A 21665-nucleotide genomic window follows, 5' to 3' on the forward strand; every position below is an offset into this window, starting at 1 on the left:
TTAAGCAACGTGGCACACAGGTGTTTGAGAAGGTGAAAGACGAAAAATAACAAATAATTAATTGATGTAACTTGTTTACACTAATAAACAGGCGACTATAATCATATTCTCCTGAGAAAAGCGTACATGATGAATATACAGCTAGTTTGCATTTCAAGCTTTGTAGTGGAGAGTATAGTTGTATATAATGTTTATACTTGTGATAGTGGTAGTGCGTCCAACCGGAGAGCGGAAGGTCCGGGGTTCGATCCCCGGCCGCGTCATAGAAAAAGACGTTGACTTGTGACGGTTGAGTCATGTGAATACATCCAAGTTGTGCTTGTATCATATGTATTGTGTAATACAATACCTACATATTTTACTGTTGCTTTTAGTGTTTTTTGTCTTTGTTTGTTAACGCCGCACTCAGCAATAGTCCAGCTATATGACGGCGGTCTGTAAATAATCGAGTCTGGACCAGATAGGATGACATGCATCAACCACATCAGCCAGCCTGACCACCCGATCCCGTTCGTCGCATGGATTGCTGAAGACCTATTCTATCCCTGCTTTTTGTGAGTAAAAACGGATTTAAACCGCATAAACAAAAGGACGAGAAGGAGGAGAGACGTAAGTGTTCCAAACTTGGGACATTATCCACAGAAGGGAGAGATCCACGTTTGTCACAGAACTGTCAGAATCGGAAATTCGAACAGACGATATGTGGAACTCGCAAGGCTAAGAGATGATCGTCTGTACTGTGAAATGTTTGTTACTCTTCAATAAATGTTCAAGAATTGTGACCCTGCTTCACCATCAGGAAAACATCCTGTCATCCTTCATTGATAGATACTTTCAGGTGAAGGTTTTATGGTGTATGAATTCTGTACATTTCGTCCTCAGCTGCTCAAAGAGTTATGGTTATTTTAGGTAGATCAATCAAATTTCCGTTTTCATAAAACATGACAATCCAGTGAAGTGCTAATGTTCTGGATATCCTATGCTAGAATGAGCGTTTGACTGTTGAGGACATTGCACTCATTGTTAGATACGTCGTCTCCTGGCAGACTTCTCGGATGTATAACACAAGGGTGCGGCTGTGCAGTCTGTTGCCCGTTAAGGGCCGTGGCTAGCTGGTGGGGCTCTTCAGGGGTATTTCTGTCTTCTCTTACTTTCAGCTTAGTACATATAGGATTACCTTAGTACATATCATATGTGGGTCTGTCAGCAGAGGATTCTCCGAGTCCAACAAGTATTTCTTCATTAACTCTGACATTAGCGTTTTGGTAGATGAATCGATCGTGTTCAGAATTTGTTCTAGTATGGAATCGATGTATCAAAGGAGATAATTTATTTACAATTTCCTAATTAAAAATCCTTAATTCCGTTCGGGAGGGATAATCTCTCTAGACCGTTAGAAGTTAAAGATTCTGGGTTGAGATTGGTTTTCAGCAACCAACGCCTGTCGAAAGAGGAGACTTGGTTGATTGATGTCATCATATCCCAATTGCATAGAACGATTCTCATAATGTCAATCCCTGGATTCTTGTCTGGTTCTTACTCGATTATGTATAGATCGACAAACAAACAAACAAACAAACATATTCCTTGTGATTTGAATAAGGTAGTGGTGATGATTCTGACAAGCTTAATGGTGTATATTTTAAGTGCGCTCCATACTTCCAGTAAGAGGGGAGACAACTCACTTGCACTTACACAGACACAGATCACGGTGAAATTACACAATATCACTATACCATTTCTGAGATATTATGTTGGTAAAGGATCATATTTATTTTTTATATTGTATGTCTCTCTCATTCACTCCACACAAACAAAGAGTATTCAGTCAGCAATTACTACGTGACTCACATATGACAAAGTAGACACAATATATGGATAACAACTTAAATACTGCAAAGGCGACGCTTCGGTATAGATCCCCATACCCTTGTCAAGCAAGACTGAATGAAGAACATTGTACAGAATATATATAATAGGTGGAGCCTGTGCAAATAGTCTGTGAACTTGCAAGATGGCAAACATACAGTTAGAAGTGAAGTTTATCCCATCTCATCGCGATGAACGTATCCCATGTTTTTCGAGGATACATGTTCAAATCAAACAAGCAGAGCGTGAGTGAGTTAGTAAGGTTTAACGCCGCTTTGAACAAGATTCCAGTTATACCACGGCGTGTCAGCATGAAGTGGGATGAAAGCCCGAAGTGATACAGGTCTCAGACGTTTACCGTTTTGGCGAAACCCACGACACGGGTGCTGACACACATAGAAACAAAATCGGGGCGAACCGGGATTCGAACACATAATCATAGGTTTGCGTCGCCTTATATGACCAGTCAAGAAGAGACATGATTGACAGTCATGTGAGTGTTTCTAGAAGACGTGTCATGCAATAGTGTCCACAACGAATGTCATAACTCATGTAAATAAAATAATGACAAAAATGGTTATATTGAAAAAAGCTAACCACGCAATTTAATGTTTTAGGTGCAGGTAACCATGGATATCATAAAGAATTGGGCTGCAACAACAACCACGTCTTTGCCATCCCTTTACCGAGAAGAGGTCAAACAAATTGCGAGGGAGAGAGTGGAGTGAGGAGGCCATGCCAACATTTCACATCTACACCCTCTACCGAGCCAAAAAGAAGATGTTTCCACAGTGACCCACCACTAGACACTACTTAGATCTACAGACCAGCTCTGCAAGACAGAGGGTGGTGATGGTCTTATGCTTATAGACGATGGTGACTAAGACAAATAGGATTCGCATCAGACATCATTCGTCATCTCTGCGACGCTGAGGTAATTTATAGCGATGGAACAGCAGGGGTGCCAATTATAATGTTCCTTCAACTGTTCATCATTCACACATTTGTGGACAGAGAGATGTTCCGTCACGTATCTTCCCTCCTTCCCAACAAAGAGCATACTACGTACGACAGGATGTTCCAGATTTCCAGATGCTGTTACTGTGAGAGGATAACAGCTTTCGCTCCAAACCTTCCAGGATTGAATTCAATTAAACCTGATGTGCTGTTATTCATTTGGTAGTAAACCTTTCATTAATATTGCAAATGGATAAACGTGCGACGTACTTTTTAATTAAGTATCGATGTTTTTATTTGCAGATGGACTTTGAAGACGATGGCCAAAATGTTTTCATGACCATATTCCCGTGTGAGTGGACATGTTGCTTCTCCCACTTCACACAGGATATATGGAGAAGAGCTGATGCCAGACGAGCCCCGCATAACGTATGTAGCAAAACAACATTTGTTATTTTATACATTTGTTTATGTGTTGGTTGTTGTTGTTGCACTCAGCAATATTCCAGCTATATAATGGGGAGGGAGGGAGAGGTGTGGGTGGGGGTGGGGGTTGATGTGTGTACCAAAAAGGGACATGGATGGCCCAGTCGTCTAAGGCGCCGCGATTCGCTGTGCAGAGTTGCGTCCCGTGGACACGCCAGAAAACTATGATTGTGGGTTCGAATCCCGGTTCGCCCCGATTATGTTTCTAGGTTTGTCAGCACCATACCCGTGCTCGTGAGTTTCACCGAAGTGATAAACGTCTGAGACCTGCATCACTTCGGGCTTTCCTCCCACATGAAGCTGACACGCCGCGATATAACTGGAATACTGTTAGAAGCGGCGTTAAACACAACTCACTCACTCACTATATAATGGCGGTCTGTAAATAATCGAGGCTGGACAAGACGATCCAGTGCTTGACATCATTAGCATCAATCCATGCAATTTGGATCGATGACATGCATTAACCAAGTCAGCGAGCCTGACCACCCGATCCCGTTAGTCGCCTCGACAAGCATAGTCGCCTTTTACGGCAAGCATGGGTTGATGAAGACCTATTCTACCCCGGATCTTCACGGATCTTATGTGTAGATGTATGTTAAACAAGTTCTACAATTTATAATAATGTTTATTAAGATTTTAGTTTTAGTTTACTTTTAATACAAGCAATAGTGAAACTACAAATAATTATCTAAGCAAATATGTTTTGAAATGGTCCCTCACAGCAATTCTCTTTTGCCTTTTGTCACATACTCCGATGTTAAAAAGGTACTTGCCTGGAGTAACAACAGGCCGACCTGCATAAAAAAGTCTCTGCATTCTGTCTTTCCGTGTGTATCCGCTGTTTTCCCAGTGCGATGAGTCCACCGAAACATGTTACTGCCTAAATGCTACCGGTAGGACATACTTCCCCTTTTCGCGAACACCTGGTGTCATCACTTTTAGTTATCCATTCAAATTGTCACCGCTGTTTTGAGTGAGTGAGTGAGTAAGTGTTTAACGTCACATCGGCAGAAGAAGTTATACATTAATAATACACACTTTGCATAAGAGTGTTCATGGAGAAAGGCAAACTAGAGTTCTCTATTTAATTAATGAAGTAGGGACCCTTTAGGGACCGGGGTAGAGTGAGTGAGTGAGTGAGTATGTATGTAACGTCACATCGGCAGTATTTCAGCCATATCGTGACGAGAAGTTATACATTAATAATACATAAATTTGGATTAAATGAAAACCTGTCAAACGATGGACAGTTCAATAACTAGAATATCACAGATGCGTTGTTAAACTGGTTGAGAATATTACAAAGCAGTAAGTAAGAGTGTGGGTAGAATAGGTCTTCACAACCAATGCTTGCCGTTATCGGCGACTGACAGGATCGGGTGCTATACACAGGTGCAGGACGCACATATCTGAAAGCGAAAAACAAGATTATCAATAACTAAAGTGATCGCATACCTAACCTCTTACGGTAAAAAGCCAGTGCACAGAGAACACAGCAAACGCTATCTTTATAGGACCAACATCGAACTACCAACTCGTGTTTCGTAGTATGTCTTCTAGTGTGATTACTACTTGCGTTAGGTGAAGAATTTCCTGTTCACTTTGGCACAATGGTACCTCAGTGTCTCGCGGGATCGTCGAATACATCTGCCTCCAGCACGGAAACATGCCTTTTTAAAATGTGTGGTGATTCAGATACATGTATTAATACCCACAGCTGGGTATCGATCTTGCAATATCAGATATCATAATCACTTCAAACTGTCACAAACTAACTTTAAGCTGTTGTGTTAGGCCAGAGAGCCAAGCTGTGTTCCATATTTCCCAGAAATGTAAGCGAAAGTAGATGTTCTACTTTACGTAAAAGCGGTCTTGAATATCTAGTTTTCCCTCGAAACATTACGATTGAGATCTGTGAAGATCCTGGGTAGAATGGGTCTTCAGCAACCCATTTAAGGCGACTATGCTTGTCGTAAGATGCGACTAACGGGATCGGGTAGTCAGGCTCGTAAACTTGGTTGATGCATGTCATCGTATCCAAATTGCGTGGATTGATGCTCATGATGTCAAGCACTGGATTGTCTGGTCCAGACTCGATGATTTCCAGACCGCCGCCATATAGCTGGAATGTTGCTGAGTGCGGGGTTAAACAACAAACAAACAAGATGAAGTAGGTGTCATATCCACCGTCATATGTAGCTTGATTCCCTGATGTATATACATTGAATTTTGTCTGAATCCATTCGATGTTTGTCGTAATTGGGAAACATGCATCATTGCCTCATATGATATTCTGATCTTATGGCACCTTACATGTGTTGGGTGGTGAATTATCAAATAACTGATTATATACACACACACACACACCCTTCCTCCCCACCGGTCACAGGTAATGTAAGCTCAAGGTAAACAATGGTGGGGTAAGAATTTTCATTTTTAAAAGTTGTCTGAAATGTCACCCAAAAATTGTCAGACACACTACAAGTTCATTGTCGACACAGTTGCTTTCAATAGCGTGTATGACCTCCAGCTGCCTCAACGCATGCGGTAATACGCCGCCTCATCGATGACGTCAGTCTTCTGATGACGTGGACTGGAATCCGTTGCCACTCGTCTCAGGGCCTGCTGCGATTCTTGTCTGTTGATGGGAGGCTGATGGCGTGCTCTAATCTGTCTGTCAAGATGGTCCCACAGATGTTCAATAGGATTCATATCGAGTGAGTGGGCAGGCCAGGGCAAAACGTCAATGTTCTGCTGGTTTAGAAATTTCCAAATCAGTCTTGCAGTATGGGGCCTGGCATAGTCGTGTTGAAACGATGTCCCCTGCTGTTGGTTTTGTAAGAACGGAAGGACAATTGGCTGCAACACTTGGTCTCTGTACTGCACAGCGTTCATATTTCCCTGAATAATCACCAAATCAGTCTTCTGATATCTACAAATACCGCCCCGCACTATGACAACCCCTACCCCCCGCCGATGGACCTCTCGAATACACGCCGGAGCCAAACGTTGCGTCGATAAACTCGTTCTCTGCCGTCATTTCGAAACAAGTTAAACCGACTTTTAACAGTAAAGTGCACTCGACGCCACTTGCCAGCGTCGAACCTGCCTCGCCCATCGCAGTCTCAGGCGTCGATGTTGAGCAGTCAGTACCATTCCTCGGAAAGGACGATACGCTCGGATTCCAGCAGCACGAAGTCGTCGTAGTACTGTACGTTGGCTAATGGGATGTCCCAAAGCTGTTGCTGCCGTCGCCGTTACGAATCTATTTCGCACGTGAATGAGCCGTATCTGACCGTCTCCCAGTGGTGTTGTCACTCGGGGTCGTCCGGTTCTAGTCCTGTCCTGTGTCCTCCCTGCCTGCCTGTACCGTTGAATCAGCCTGGCTACTGTCAATGGTGTACAACCAAACTTTCTGGCAATTTGGACATGTGTTGCCCCCATTTCGGTCATACCGATGGCTCTCTCTCTCTGCTCCTGTGACAGTCGTGGCATTTCTTTTGTGTGCTTTCATCACGTGTGGTTATACCCTGCAGAAGAACGCATTTATACAGCTAACATGCACGTGCAGTTTATGCCATAGGCGGAAAACCTGTTTCAACATATTTTTGTCACCGCACGAGCGCCGTCAAAGGTGGCGCGTTCGGGTGATGTGTTTTTGGTACCTGTTCCAGTTATATTCCCAATACCCACTTTCCACTAGTTAACGCTGTCTTTAGGACAATTTTAAATTGCCAACCTTTACTTTCTGTTGCCGCTTTGTTTAGTATTTACATAAATGAAAACAAAATTTGTATTAGTGTTTATTGTCATGGTAAGAAGTAGACACAGACACACGCAAAACCATGCCCTGATATCATCCATAACATTATCTCCCAATTGACCCAAGCTTGCCTCCGAAACAGACTAAGTCTGAAGCGGTCGTAAAATCTACAGGACAACTTACCTTTTGAGTCCCAGCGCAGTACAGGTCAACCGAAATTGGTGAGACAAAAGGAGACTCTTTAAATACTTAAAGCAACAACAAACAACAACGACGACGACTATACTGCTATAGTGAATGTATCTTGCTGTCATTTGTCACTCTGCCATTGTAACAGAATTAAAACAAATTAAAAAACGATAGATAACAGCTGTTGGATTGAGGTTAGGTCAATGTGTGATGTGTCATGTGACTTTCATCGACTGGGAGGCAACTTGCAGCTTGACACTACTTGTGTAAATCACGGAACAAGACGGCTCGCCGATATTACAGGAAACACTGTTATCAAGGACCAACATAAATCTATCAGCTGGTGCTTCGCAAAATGTCTTCAGATGTAAGTATATAGCCAGTATTAGATGTAAGATCAACTTGTCCTGATGACATTGCCGCACCATCATGGTGTCGCGTAATCACCGCTCCCACCCACCTCTAGCACAAGGAGTATGCCCTATTACATTGTGTGGTGTTCAGGTTAATGTTTGTAATGAACAGGATATTAATCAGATATTAAAAACAGATAAGTGTGTAATAGATAAGAGTAGTTCGCCTTTGTCAGTAAACTTAATTATAGTCTGGAAGTTAATTTAAGATACCGACGTTTACTACAATATCTAAAAGAATTTTGGACCTACTCCAGTCAAAGTTGGTATGACATAACTGGATATTACATTTAAAGACAATCGGTGCATGAATAAAAAATATGTCTATTTCACTATATTTCATCAACAACCAGACCTGTACGTCACGGGTGGAACGAGCATTCATTGTAACAGCCACATGCACAATGCTAACCCTGCATCACAGGGCCAAATGCCAAAGTTGAACCAATCAACTCAACTCGAAAGGTTGCACGGGAATCACGCACGCACGAATACAGTGTTAACATTAGATTTCATGATGTCTCAGCGCAAGCATCTTTCCGCTGATGGTTGGTTGGTAGGTTTGTTGTTTAACGCCACACTCAGCAATATTCCAGCTTTATGACAGCGGTCTGTAAATAATCGAGTCTGGACCAGACAATCCAATAATTAATATCATGAGTATCGATCCACGCAATTGGGATCGATGACATGCATCAAACCAAGTCAGGGAGCCTGACCACCCGATCCCGTTAGTCGACTTTCACGACAAGCATAGTCGCCTTTTACGGCAAGCATGGGTTGCTGAAGATCTATTCTACTCCGGATCTTCACGGGTCTTTCCGCTGATGCGAAGGGAAAGGTTTCATTGTTAAAATATTTGAATACTTTAAGGCTGAAAGTGAAAGACGTACGCCCTTCTTTGACATTTCAATGTACATGAAAAGAACAATTCATGCGTTACAGCTTCCCAAACAAACCGTAGTTAAGATTTTGAACTCTCATAAAAACACATGCTCCCCTGCACATCCCTTAGGGGGCATCTAAAAAACAGGATAGGAAATTAAAGTTAGATTCCTTTGATAAGAAAGTTGTCAGGGACGTGATTCGGCGGTTAACACGAGAAAATAAATTTATTTCAACACGAAAACTAAAACAAATTCTCCTTACAGAGCATGACTTAGATATTTCCAAATGGACCATTTGTAAACTCCTTTCCAAATTTAGATGTCAGTTCAAAAAGACGATAGGGTCGAAACTAGCAATGTGTGAACGACCAGATATCATTCGTTTGCGTATCAATTATTTGCGCACTATTAAAAAGAAACGAGAAGAAGGCTATGACCCTGATTGTCCTACATGCAGGCTCCCACAGTGGTTTCCTCCCTGGGTGTGATCTGCAGATGGCAGAGACTACCATATCGAAATGAATAGTCAGGTTTTCACTGTGTATGTTGAGGAGCAGCTCCTCTTAGCACCGACTGATAAATCCTTGGTGGTTATGGACAGTGCTCCCTATCACAGTTGTCGAGATCCTATTAACCGTTGTCAAACCTCAAATTCCACCAAAGGTGAGATATGTCAGTGGTTGGACAACAACCGGATTGCTCAGTCCACGAAAGCCAAAACAACTGACTACTACCAACTGGTTCTTCAAAACAACCCCCCGCGCTCTTATTTGATTGACAACATGTTGAGAGAACACGTGCACGAAGTGCTTAGACTTCCTCCTTACCACTGTGACTTGAATCCCATCGAACTAATCTGGGGTGATTTGAAAAATATGGTGGCACGGCAAAATAAGACCTTCATCAGGCTTGCCGACGTCACGCAGATTGTCTTGAAAGGTATGGGAGAAATTATAGATGTACGCTGGGCAAACTGTGTCAATCATGTTATCAAAGTTGAGGAAGAGTATTGGAAACAAGACTGTATCCGACTAGATACTGTCCAGCCTATTGTTGTTCATTTAGGTGACAGCACAGACTCCGACCCTGATGACGAGGGCATTTCGTGGGACCAAAAATAGTGCAATACATATACCCCTGTTTCACTACGACATGTACTAGCCCGAATAACCACGGATATGAATTCTTACATATTCGTTCATATTCTTAATCATTTCTTAAGAATCTTAAATATATCTTATTTGATTTCCAAACAGTCTTTTACTTCATGGGATTCGTGAGAAAAAAATTGTTTATCAAAGAATTTCCAGGAATCTTCTACGAATTTCAGGTTCGTGCTTTGTAGTACATGTCGTAATCGGATCTTGTCCACTTTGTGCAATTCTTGGCTCAGAATTTGATTCTCTTTCACCCGAAACAGCCCCGAAAGTCTCGAATCATCTACGAAAATATGAAAATATTTTCTTCGAAACAATAAAGCAATGATTTGTCTAAATGAATAATTACGTATGATATATTACACCTTATAACATGATGCATGAAATATAATAATGTGGCAAGGAATGATACATTCAAGTCAATAACACTGACCTGAAAAAGAATGCAAAAATAATTGGATAAATATCTTAAATAACTGCCTGACGCTAACACCGTATTCGTGCGTGCGTGATTCACGTGCAACCTTTCGATTGGTTCAACTGTGGTATATGGCCCTGTGACGCAGGGGTAGCATAATGCAGATGGCTGTTACAATGAATGCTCGTTCCACCCGTGACGTACAGGTCTGGTTGTTGATGAAATGTAGTGATAGATAAATAGACAGATTTTATATTCATGCACCGATCGTCATTAAATGTAATATCTTGTTATGTATGACTGTTTAATAATCTCATTGACATACCAACTTTGACTGGTGTAGGTCCAATAGTTTTTCAGATATTGTAGTAAACGTCGGTACCTTGAATTAACTTCCTGACTGTAGCGTGTCATAACCAAACTGACCTCCATATTTCCAAGAAAGGAAACCGAAAGCGGATGCGCTTCTTTTCTTAGAAGTCGTCTTAAATATCTAGCTTTCCCCTTTTACATAACGCAATATTATTGCAATATATTGGGAAATAATTTTCTACCAAGAGAAAAGCTTTTTTTATATCCCTTGACAAATATTAATATGAAAGCTGCAATGTTAACAATTTGGTCAAAATTATGAACCAATTTTAAAAAATTGTACTATTATTTTTATCTACAATCAAAAAAAGGGTATGAAGCATTTGTTTTGTCTTTCTTTTGATTTAATAAGGTAAGATTATACATCATGGCATATACATGTCAGTCACAGTTTGAATAATGAGAGAAAAACCGATACGCCAAAAACGTATCGCGATACGTATCGTGATGAATTTGTATTGCAATATACCGGTATACCGATAAAACCGCACATCCCTAGTATTTATTATTACACCGCCTGACATTCGGCATTAAGGAGATTAAACAAGGACTGGTCGACTCGAAGCCAGTATAACATGTTGGTGTGTGGTATCCATGTAAAACTGAGACACCATATCCCAGTGGGGTAGCAATATCACCGGCATCAGTCCAAACTAGTATCGGCACGCACTCACGCACGCGCGCACGCACGCACGCACGCGTGTATGTATTAAAAAAAGAAAATTTATTTATCACAATTGAAGAGAAAATTGTCATACCATAACTGTAGTCACATAATTTATTCTTAAATAGTTATATGGATTGTACCCCTGCGACATCCCATATGGTTCATGTTCTTTCAAGGAATACACAAGGAATTGATAATACTACACCTGTGTAAGTCTGTTGTAAGACTATTATTAGATCAATGAAAGGTGTCAATGTAGGTGCATGATACTCTGAATGGCGGTTTTTTTTATCATTATCCAGGTTTCCTTACAGAAATTATTTTTAGTAATTGCTCAGGATCTTTTTGCAACCCTCCATAACTAAATTTCACTTTGTTCTATTCATATATATCAGTCTCGTTTTTCAAAATAAAAATGCTGCAGGGAACGTTTGACTTAAATTTTTAAACCTACATTGTGTTACCCTATATTGCATCAGGTTCCTGACACCTCGGGTAAACTTAGTAACAGCTCATCTTCCAAGGCCAGGTTTTGAAGTGGTTCTCTTTCGAACCTAATTTTAATACCCAGTTTTACAATTGCCATTTTATTAACTTGGCTCTTAAGATAAACACAATATTCAGTTTTGATTGGTTAAAAGACACAATTTTGTCAATCTCATTAAGTATTTGAGAAAACACTTTCCTTCGGTTTTGGTAGACAGAGCATGCCCTGGGGAGAGGGAAAAACCAATGGGGCGAAGCTCCCAGGGCATGCTCTGTCTACCAAAACCGAAGGCAAGTGTTTTTCCATACTTATAAACCGTCTTAATTGATTAAATGTTATAACGAGCATCTATAAATGAGGCGCTTCATTATAGCGCTTCCTTGAGGACGTGATATCATAACTTGTACATGAAATTCGCTGACTTGCCGGTTCTGGGCCGGAAGAGCGAAACATGGCCATAATCAACTCTAAAATCTCTTCGCTTTCGTGAAGCTACAGTAAGACTGGTCACGCTACAGTAAACACGGGATATTGTTATACCGGGACTCTCAAATTACAAGAAAAACACAGAAATACGTATACCGTAATCACAGCAGTAATGTATTAGATGCTGAAGTACAGTATATTTGAACAAAAGTACTTTACATTTAACAAATTTAATAACTATAATACTTTAATATTTCATAGATGTACGAGGGGTGTTCATTAAAGATTTCGCCCGACCCACTTCCGATGTACCTAGTGGAATGAAACTTGGCATAGGTATTATTCTTTCTCCACATAGGAACCACCAAGAGTTACACACTTCTCCCATCGTTTTATTCAACTATTGAGACCTGGCTTGTAAAAGCCCTCATTGTGCGTCTCAAACCAGGACTTGACTTTAGAAATCAGTGTTTCATCATCTTTGAAACGTTTTCCCTTAAAAAATGACTTCATGGTTGGAAAGAGGTGGAAGTCAGATGTGAAAGGTCAGGAGAGTGAGTGAGTGAGTTAAATTTTTCATCGCATCTGCAATATTGCAGCCACATCGCGATGAGAACAAGATCATAATTTCGATATTCCTGTCAACAAAGGACAGTAAAACGGTAGAGTAAATATCACAATTAAACAATAAAACAAACCAGATCAAATTTAAAACACCAGTAAGTACATAGAATAATAGGATCATGGGGACTTACATTACCTTTGCTTCCTGCATGAATCCCCAGCAGGATTTATGGCAAGGTCAGGAGAGTAAGGAGGATGTGGACGGATTTCATAGCCACAGGACCGCGCTTAAGTCTGGGCAACATTGTTGTGTACTGGAGCATTGTCTTGCAGGAGACGGACACCCTTGGTCAGCATGCCACGCCTCTTAAGCATGATAGCGTCCCGCAATTTCCGCAGCAGTGAAGCACAATAAGCTCCTGTTATTGTGGTACCCTTTGCCAAGAAATACATCATCACTACTCCGTGCTGCATGACCTTGCCTGCAGAGGGTTGGACACGTTCCTTCTTTAGGGGTGGTGATTTCACATGCTTCAATTGCATCGACTGAATTTTAGTCTCAGGATCATAGTGATGGACCCATGTCTTATCCTGTGTGATAAGTCTGTCAAAAAAGGTTTGCCTGTTTTTTTTGGCACATGTCCAAAAGATCCTTTGAGCAATTGACTCGTTCCTGCTTTTGGAAAGGTGTGAGCAACCTGGGAATCCATCGTGCAGACACCTTATGCATGTTCAAATTGTCATGGATGATTTTTTCCACAGACCCTACACTGATCTTGACATCTTGTGCTAACTGACGAACAGTTATACGTCGGTCTGCCACAATGGCCGTCTCCACTTGATGGATAGTGTCTGAATGGCTGAATGGGGGCGACCAGGAATAGCAGCTGTTTCCACAGATATCCGACCACACTTGAACTGGCCATGCCAGTGTTTAACAACGTCATATGATGGGGCATCTTCCACATAAGTTGCTTTCATTTTATCGAAAGTTTCTTTTGGTGTGCGACCTTTCAAATATAAAAACCTAATCACTGCTCGGTATTCTACTGGCTCCATTGTCACACCCTACTCGATCATAACACCTGTAAAAGTGGTAAGATTAATAGTTCGGTGCTGCAAATTCAGACATAACCCATAGATACATGAAATTTCAACCAAATATGATAACCCTAAGTGGTTTAGGGGAAATCTTTAATGAACACCCCTCGTACATTATAATTTCTACAAAAACAACAATAACTTATATCTTAAAATATAATGGTAAATACATTCTATAATAAATTTGCGGTTGCACTTGCATACACGTTGTGTTCAAGTCATTCACTCCAAGTGGATCAGGTCACCAACGTGATCTGTGTACTCAGCTTCGCCGATGACGTTGTTGACGAGATTGTCTTTCAGAGCCTGAAGACGGTTGTCAATCAGCCGGTATCTTCTCTTTCTTGGTGGTGCTGACCAGTGGGCTCCAATTCGTTGAATGGCGACTTCTACGTTGGATTGTTCTCTTTGAATGTAACAACTTAAAAAATGTTCGGATGGTTCTTCCTGGCAAGTTTGTTGAGTTTGTGATTGTGATTTGTGATTCCACGTTGTCGTGACGTAGTCCATGAAGAACTGTCAGCGATGGCTAGGAGCCAGACGTCGTCGACCTTGTCCAAGGGAAGCAGAGACAAGGCTGCAGCTCTTCTCACCAGTCGTCGCACTTCATCATCGTTCTTGTAGGCCAGACCTTCCTTCTGTACTCGACGCCATATGCACTGGGTGAAGTGAAAATAACAGCTCCTGGTCAAAGTGTTTGGAAAGGCACTCCGTACAGCATTGTGGGCAGCGATTTCAAAGTCTAACTGGAAAATTCTTGGATTGAAGTAACAATTCTGCTGTTGAGCCATTAGACGTAAATGTTCAAATGTCCTGGTGAACGTATCTTCGGACTTGTTCGGGAGCAGACAGTGCACAAGCGGGAACATGTGGCCTTGGAATTCAGCATGCAGTGTGTAGATCTGCTCAAACAGTCGTGGAGCCGAGGAGAAGAGGCCGTCACCAAACACTTCATCTGCTGCACACAGATGCTCAATGTTGTTGCTTGTGGTGAAGATGAGAATGTCGTAGTCGATGCGATGAAGGAAGTGTTCTCCTGCTTCGGTCAATGTCCACTGTCCTTCAAGATTTATCTCAGGTCGGGTGGCAGGAAGTTTGGGAAGGGTCTTGTGGCGTTGTGGATGCAAAGAAAAGGAATTTCCTTAAGCAGGTCGTCTGGAACTACGTCGTGGTGGCGGCGAAGCCTGGAAATCTCATCTCCGTATATGGTTGAAATCGGCGTTGTTTCCTCTTAGCACGGTGGCTGAGCTTGGAATTGAAAGATTCCACTTCCATCTCATATGGGATAGGTTGGTGGGTATGGTTCACCTGCAACTGAATAATTGCATTTTAACTAATATTAACTATAAACAAATACATACATGTGACAAATACCTGTGGTATTTAGAAATAAGTAATAATAATAAGTAAAATAAATAACTGAATAGTTTGTTAAGCAAAGTCTTTTGAGTCGATGTCTTTAAGATTATTATCATCATGATCATGTGCATTATTTTCTTACCCGCAAAGCCGCTTGAAGAATACCGTTTTCAGTGATCACCGACGCTCTGCAGGCAGCAACAACGCAGTTCCAATACTTCTTCTCACGGACCATTATCTTACAATCAAACTTGACCCCCTCTTAAAACAAGTGCTGACCACCTCGCACGGTATCAACCATGGTAGCTCGAACTTGTGCGTTAGCCATTTTGCCCATAGATAATGTTGTTGTTGCATTAAGTGTTTAAGAGGTCGCCTTCTGCCTAGGCAATTTCGGCTGACCTGTCCCTCTTTGGGACTCCTGTGTGTGAGTAGGGTACACATATCTATTGTGAGTTTGGTGTTCACCTAATTTCTGTTTTTGTATTGATATGATTTCTATTTTCTTATATTGATATGATTTCATTTCTATCCTTGGCTGCTCTGTTTATATACGTTCGAGTTGCTGTCCATCTCTCAGAAATAGAGTTAGTTTGGCCTTTGCTATTGCATCTCTTGGCTTTGGGAGATCTATGACAGATAGCGGATCTAACTGCAATTCTTGTTCTAACCTAGCCCGGGCTGGGGCATGGTCTTGACATTCTAGTAACACGTGATCAATGGTTTCAGCCTGATTGCAAGATGAACAAATCTTATCATAGTGCTTTTTGTGACCGAGTCTGAGGCGTGAGATAGCAATTTCAATTTTCCTTTCATTTGAGTATGAGTTTGGCTTTTGTTGGACCTTGGGTTGAATTTTGTATAGCCATCTGCCGATCTTACTTGCGTCCCATTGGGCTTGTCATCTCTCTGCTATTGAGGCTTTGATTTTGCTTTTTACATTGTATCTCTAGTTTACTAAAGGGAATAGGCTGTATATCCGCTTTGTCTAGAGCCAGCTTCGCCAGTGAGTCTGCTTTTTTATTTCCATGAATATCTATGTGAGAGGGGATCCAACACAGCTCCACCTGTTGCCCTTGGTCCGATAGTTTTGTATTCGTATAGAATATTGTTGACTGTGTTTGGCCTGGAGTTTGAGTTTCTGCCACTGATGGCCTGAAGTGCACGACTGCCTGATAGGACGACTGCCTTTGCTTCCAGGAGTTCCGGTATGAGGTTGAGTGCATGATAAATTGCTTCCACTTCAGCCGTGAATACTGACAGACCATCAGGCAAGCGAACTATATGTGCTTGGGGTTTGGAGCTGTGGATATGGATCCCGTAAGCAGCACTGTTGTTGATAGGATTCTTGGATCCATCAGTGTATATAGACCACAGTGACCATAGATAAATAAGTTGCACTCTTTATATATACCATCAAATACATACTATATGTATTCTTAAGAAACGACTCTCCTCTCAACTCATCGGTATCATAACCCATATCAACTAAGAAACTAATTGTTTGTTCAATTTAGAAACTGATCATCTCTTATCCTGTGGTTAAACATCCAACTGTATTATTTTTTACGAAACGACTCTCTAGTAAATCTCCTCTCCTCTCCTCTCCTCTCCTCTCCTCTCCTCTCCTCTCCTCTGTAATCCGTTGATTTTGTAGCAATTACTCATTTCTCGCTTTCGTAGCACAAATACCCCACCTTTGGTTTTGCTTTACTGATACTAGGGAAAATTGGATTTTCGCTAACCAGGCACGACACCGACTTGCCAGGCGTCCAAGAGCACTTGGATGTGTCAACAACAAAACACAACTAAAATACTTACTTTTAAATGAAAGTGAAATCTTCGGTTTCTAAATGTTTGTGTTGCAATATTCCACTTCTTTTAAACTTTTCAAAATGAAAATTCGCAAATTTTAAAGGTGTTTTTTGCTTTACAAGATTTTCGACTTTAAACACTCCAACTGTTACATAGAGATAGTTGTGACGAAACGGCTAGCAGTTACTGCACGAGCAAATTGTGCAGCATTGATAAGCAATTGTTTAAAAGCACTTGTTTTGAAACCTCGCCGTCCTTTCACCAGAGACTCGCTTTTAAATGTTCACGCGGAACTGTACACCTGACATTCAATTTTAATTGAATTAAAATTTTGAATTGCTACTTGTCGTTTTTTCAGTTACTTGGTTAAACCTGGGATTTGGGGTTTAACATTCAAAGTAAAACCTGCCGAACGAAAATAAAATCGTCACAGTAGGTTTTACTTTGAAAGTAAAACCTCACAACACGTTTTAATGCCTATAGAAAGAACTCTCTTACTTAATAGAGATCCCTATGAATAGGTTTATAAAATCAGATCAAAGTTCTCGCTGCCACTTAACAAAGATGTTTGTTTAGCGATAGCGAGAACTAAGATCTGATTTTAATGGGATTGCCATTTTGTTACATGAAAATTCCATGACTGAATCAAACCTAGAACCTCACATATCGTGTTTAGTTTTGTAATCCACTGTTTTCCCACTGAGCCACAAGGGCAGGTGATAAAAGCTTGTTGAAGTTTACATGTCATGACTCCAGCTGGTCCACGTTGCAAGTGTCTTTTTCTCTCGCATGCTTCGATCGAATTCCTTTGGACCGCGAAACGCTGTATTATTTCACTATAAGGCATTTCGATGATTTCTTAATTGTTCGGTATCTCTTGCATTTAGACGGTTCATAAGTGAGATAGAACACTCCAGCGACATCTCAAAAACGTCTCAGACCTTTACCACTTCTATGAAACCCACAAGCACGGGTGCTGACAAACCTAGAAACATGATCGGGGCGAACCGGGCATCGAACCTACAATCAGGTTTCTGGAGTGACAAAGGGACGCAACTCTGCACAGCGAATCGGGGCGCCTTCGACGACTGGGCCACCCATGCCCCCTATAGAGTTAAGAAGGAATTGATGGCGTGACCGTTGTTAAAGTGTGACAGGGTAATGATTAAAAGTTAAAGAAGATTTAAGTAAAATGTCCCATGAAAAACTCTCATACATTTAATATATCATTCACATTGGGTCAGTATTTCATATTTCATCATCCTGTACTGTATCAGTTGTCTCGACCCGTTAAGATTCCGGGGTAGAACAGGTCTTCAGCTACCCATACCTGCCTTAAAGGTGACTATGCTTGTCGTAAAAGGCGACTAACTGGATTGGGTGGTCAGGCTCGCTGACTTGGTTGATGCATGTCATCGATCTAAATTGCGTGGATCGATGCTCATGATGTCAATCACTGGATTGTCTGGTCCAGACTCGATTATTTACAGACCGCCGTCATATAGCTTGAATATTGCTGAGTGCGGCGTTAAACAACAAACCAAACCAAAATCAGTTGTCTCCCTTATAGTCCGTTTTCAGATATGTTTATGTGTGAACTGATGTTCACTGAGACGACAACCGCCTCCACGGTCTAGAGGTAGAGCGTCCGCTCGAAAAGCGGAAGGTCCGGGGTTCGATCCACGGCCGCGTCATCCCAAAAGACATTAAAAGATGGTATTTGTTGTTACCCTGTCTGACGCTCGGCATTAAGGTGCTAAAACAAGGACTTGTCGGCTCGGCGTCAGTAAACTGTGTCTGAGTGGGGTATTCATGTTAAACTGCGGCATGGTATCTCAGTGAGCTAGCACTATAAATCGGCATCAGTCCGGACTAGTACAAGCAGCCACATACACACACGTGCATTCACGTCGCTATATAAGTGCAATAATCTTGGACGCGACGTTAAACCCAATTTTACCTCACTTCATTGAGACGACGATGAGCACACATAGTGTATTGTTCTATATTTCAGTTCCCTGCTGTCGTCTACTTAAATGTGGGTGGACGACATCTGACAACCACCCTGTCCACCCTCACCAAGTACCCGAACTCCAAGTTGGCCGGCATGTTTAGTGGAAGGCACCCGGTAGCCAAGGACAAAGATGGCCGCTACTTTATTGATATGGATGGAGATGTGTTTGTTCATATCCTCAACTTTCTGAGAATCGGGACAATGCCTCCTCCTGAAAGAGCTAAAGAAGTTCGGGATTACGCAAGTGGCTTTGGATTAAACGTCCTGTTTACAGCCATTGCAAGAAAGATAGGAAAGGCTCCATGACATTTGTTTCCTGGTCACAATTTGGGATACGTGAAAAGGGAACTCAGGAATTTTTACTTTTCTTCAAGGTATATTTGTCATTGCATATGGACCGCCCAATGTTCATGTTTTATGAATGGCTGTCAACGTCAGCTTTCTGGGGTGCCTCAGATTGACATACGCATTTCTGGTCTTGATAAAGATAAGGAGATCTCCGTTGCTCAATCTACTGGCACATGACTTACAATGTCTGGATATCTTCACAAATGAGAAAGAAATAACAAACGACTGTAACTGTGTCGTTGCAATGATATTTCGAATTGCCAATGCACCGAAGAGTACACTGAATGAACTCAAATGATTAAACAACGCAATCAACAGAAATTCGCATTTCGTCTATTTCTGAAGCGAACGTGCATGTATTTTACTTTTACTTTCCTTCAAAGAGGGTGTAGACGATGGTGGCGATATGTCCGGTGTGGGGATCATGGCCTATCACGTCAGGGTGGATATCAATCATTATGCCACAAGGTTATTACATTGTTAACACAAATAACCTTGTTATATTCCTACTTTTTATGCTTTGGAGACTATAAGTGCCTTAGATTTATATATACTGACATGCGGATATATGGGAATGGCTGTATAACGAAGACAATACAATATACATGTACCCTAAAGTCGAACGGTTAAATGTTAATAAGTAAATACACTTAACGTGATTGTGTAACATAGCCATTTAGCTTTCGTTTATGCTTCCAAAAACCAAAAGCAAATTAGGCCACGCCCATAACCAACTAATGCTTCCTGATTGGCCGATTAGAGTGGGCTGGGTTTGTTTCGCATTATTGCGCTGATCGTTTTCACTGATCTCGTATTCTTATATGCATTTTTGTTATGTTAATGATTAAATAAATAGTGTGTGAAGTTAATATTGTTGACTTATATATTTAATCTTCGTACCTAGACGGGACGGTCGGGTAGCCAAGTGGTTAAAGCGTTCGCTTGTCACGCCGAAGAGCCGGGTTGGATTCCCGACATAGGTACAATGTGTGAAGCCCATTTCTGGTGTCCCCCGTAGTGATATTGCTGGAATATTGCTAAAAGCGGCGTAAAACCATACTCACTCACTCCTTTTTAGACAGAGCATGCTTGGCTGGACCTCAAAAGTTCTAAAATGTTGACACCAAAGGCTGGAGCTGCTGGAATATTTTTCCACTTACAGGGCAAGATTAATATTTATCTTTTGCAAGTGACCTGTCAGGAAAAACAAATAAACATACCTCACATTCAATAATGTAACTTCTGGCAACCTTGACCGTAAACAGAGGTCAGGCACAATTTAATCAAATAGAAATCCAAACCTGTACATATAGTCTCAAGCAACCGTACACTGTATAGTGTCCGAAAGAAATGTTAAGATAATTGATGTTTTAAAGTCAATTTTTTCCAGGATTATAAACTGACAGTGAGCGGATTTATGGTAAGCTTATTGACATCTTGTCGGACATTGGTCATGTTTCGTGGGAATTCCGGCGCAGAATACGTTCACAGTATCCCAGAGCGATTTTGTGTTGTCGCACGCAGACGGTGTAGGAAATAGGTAATGATATCAAACGTGATTGATACTGAATTATTTACAGCCCGACGTTACAAGGCTAGAGTGAAATGACAATAAGTCCGCTCTATCATAGCGTTACAGCTTGATGTTGGAGGGAGGTTTCAAGGCTGCGTTTTCCACTTGGTGAAATCCACAAGACCCGAGCATGGTGCTGACAAACCAAGGGAAATCCTCAGGGATAATCAGGGATTCGAACTAATTAACAGCGGATCCTGATATGGCCAAAGGGATATTGATCTGTATAAATCTTAACTTACTCATGATATTTCACGCTTCATAAACAGATCTTGTTTATCAAGTAATTATTTGGTATGTTATTATAAGTATTGGTGGCTTATTTAATGAAGAGTGATGGATAAATCTTGTTACCACGGCTACTAAATTCTTGTCATTTGTCTCAAAAGTTGTAACATGTCTTTCAACAGAAACCGAGCGAGAATTGTTGAGACCTATTATAACGCTATCAAATATAATTGCTTTGTACCAATTTTTAACAAAGCCATGGATCAAGACTGTGAAAGGCATTTAATAGTAATACACAAAAGGAAGAGAATTTATGGATGTCAACTTCTTTATTATGAGGAACACAACGTTTCTGAGTATATGCCTACTCCTTCATCAGGTGAATGAATGATATGAGGCAGAGGGCTAATTACCCCCGGCCTCCTGTTGTCTGTTGTCCATTGCCATTTTCTTATCAGTGATAATCTATTCCTGGCTTCCAGTTGTCCATAACTATCAGCGCTAATCACTGTACAGTGTTGGCTTTCATTGTCTATTGCTAATCGCCTATCAGCGCTAATTATCTGTTG

General features: G+C 41.3%; 1 protein-coding gene across 1 annotated transcript; it reads left to right on the forward strand.

Annotated features, from left to right (window-relative positions):
* Positions 1–7421: 7421 nt before the first annotated feature.
* On the forward strand, positions 7422–20199 carry LOC124114490 (BTB/POZ domain-containing protein KCTD7-like). Its single transcript, XM_046475080.2, has 2 exons — positions 7422–7634; positions 18948–20199. The coding sequence occupies exons 1-2, from the start codon at positions 7623–7625 to the stop codon at positions 19251–19253; spliced, it is 318 nt and encodes a 105-aa protein (XP_046331036.2). The 5' UTR covers positions 7422–7622; the 3' UTR covers positions 19254–20199.
* The last annotated feature ends 1466 nt before the right edge of the window (positions 20200–21665 follow it).

Source organism: Haliotis rufescens, unplaced genomic scaffold (assembly GCF_023055435.1).
Source record: "Haliotis rufescens isolate VD_foot unplaced genomic scaffold, xgHalRufe1.0.p SCAF_2, whole genome shotgun sequence".
NCBI classification, from domain to species: domain Eukaryota; kingdom Metazoa; phylum Mollusca; class Gastropoda; order Lepetellida; family Haliotidae; genus Haliotis; species Haliotis rufescens.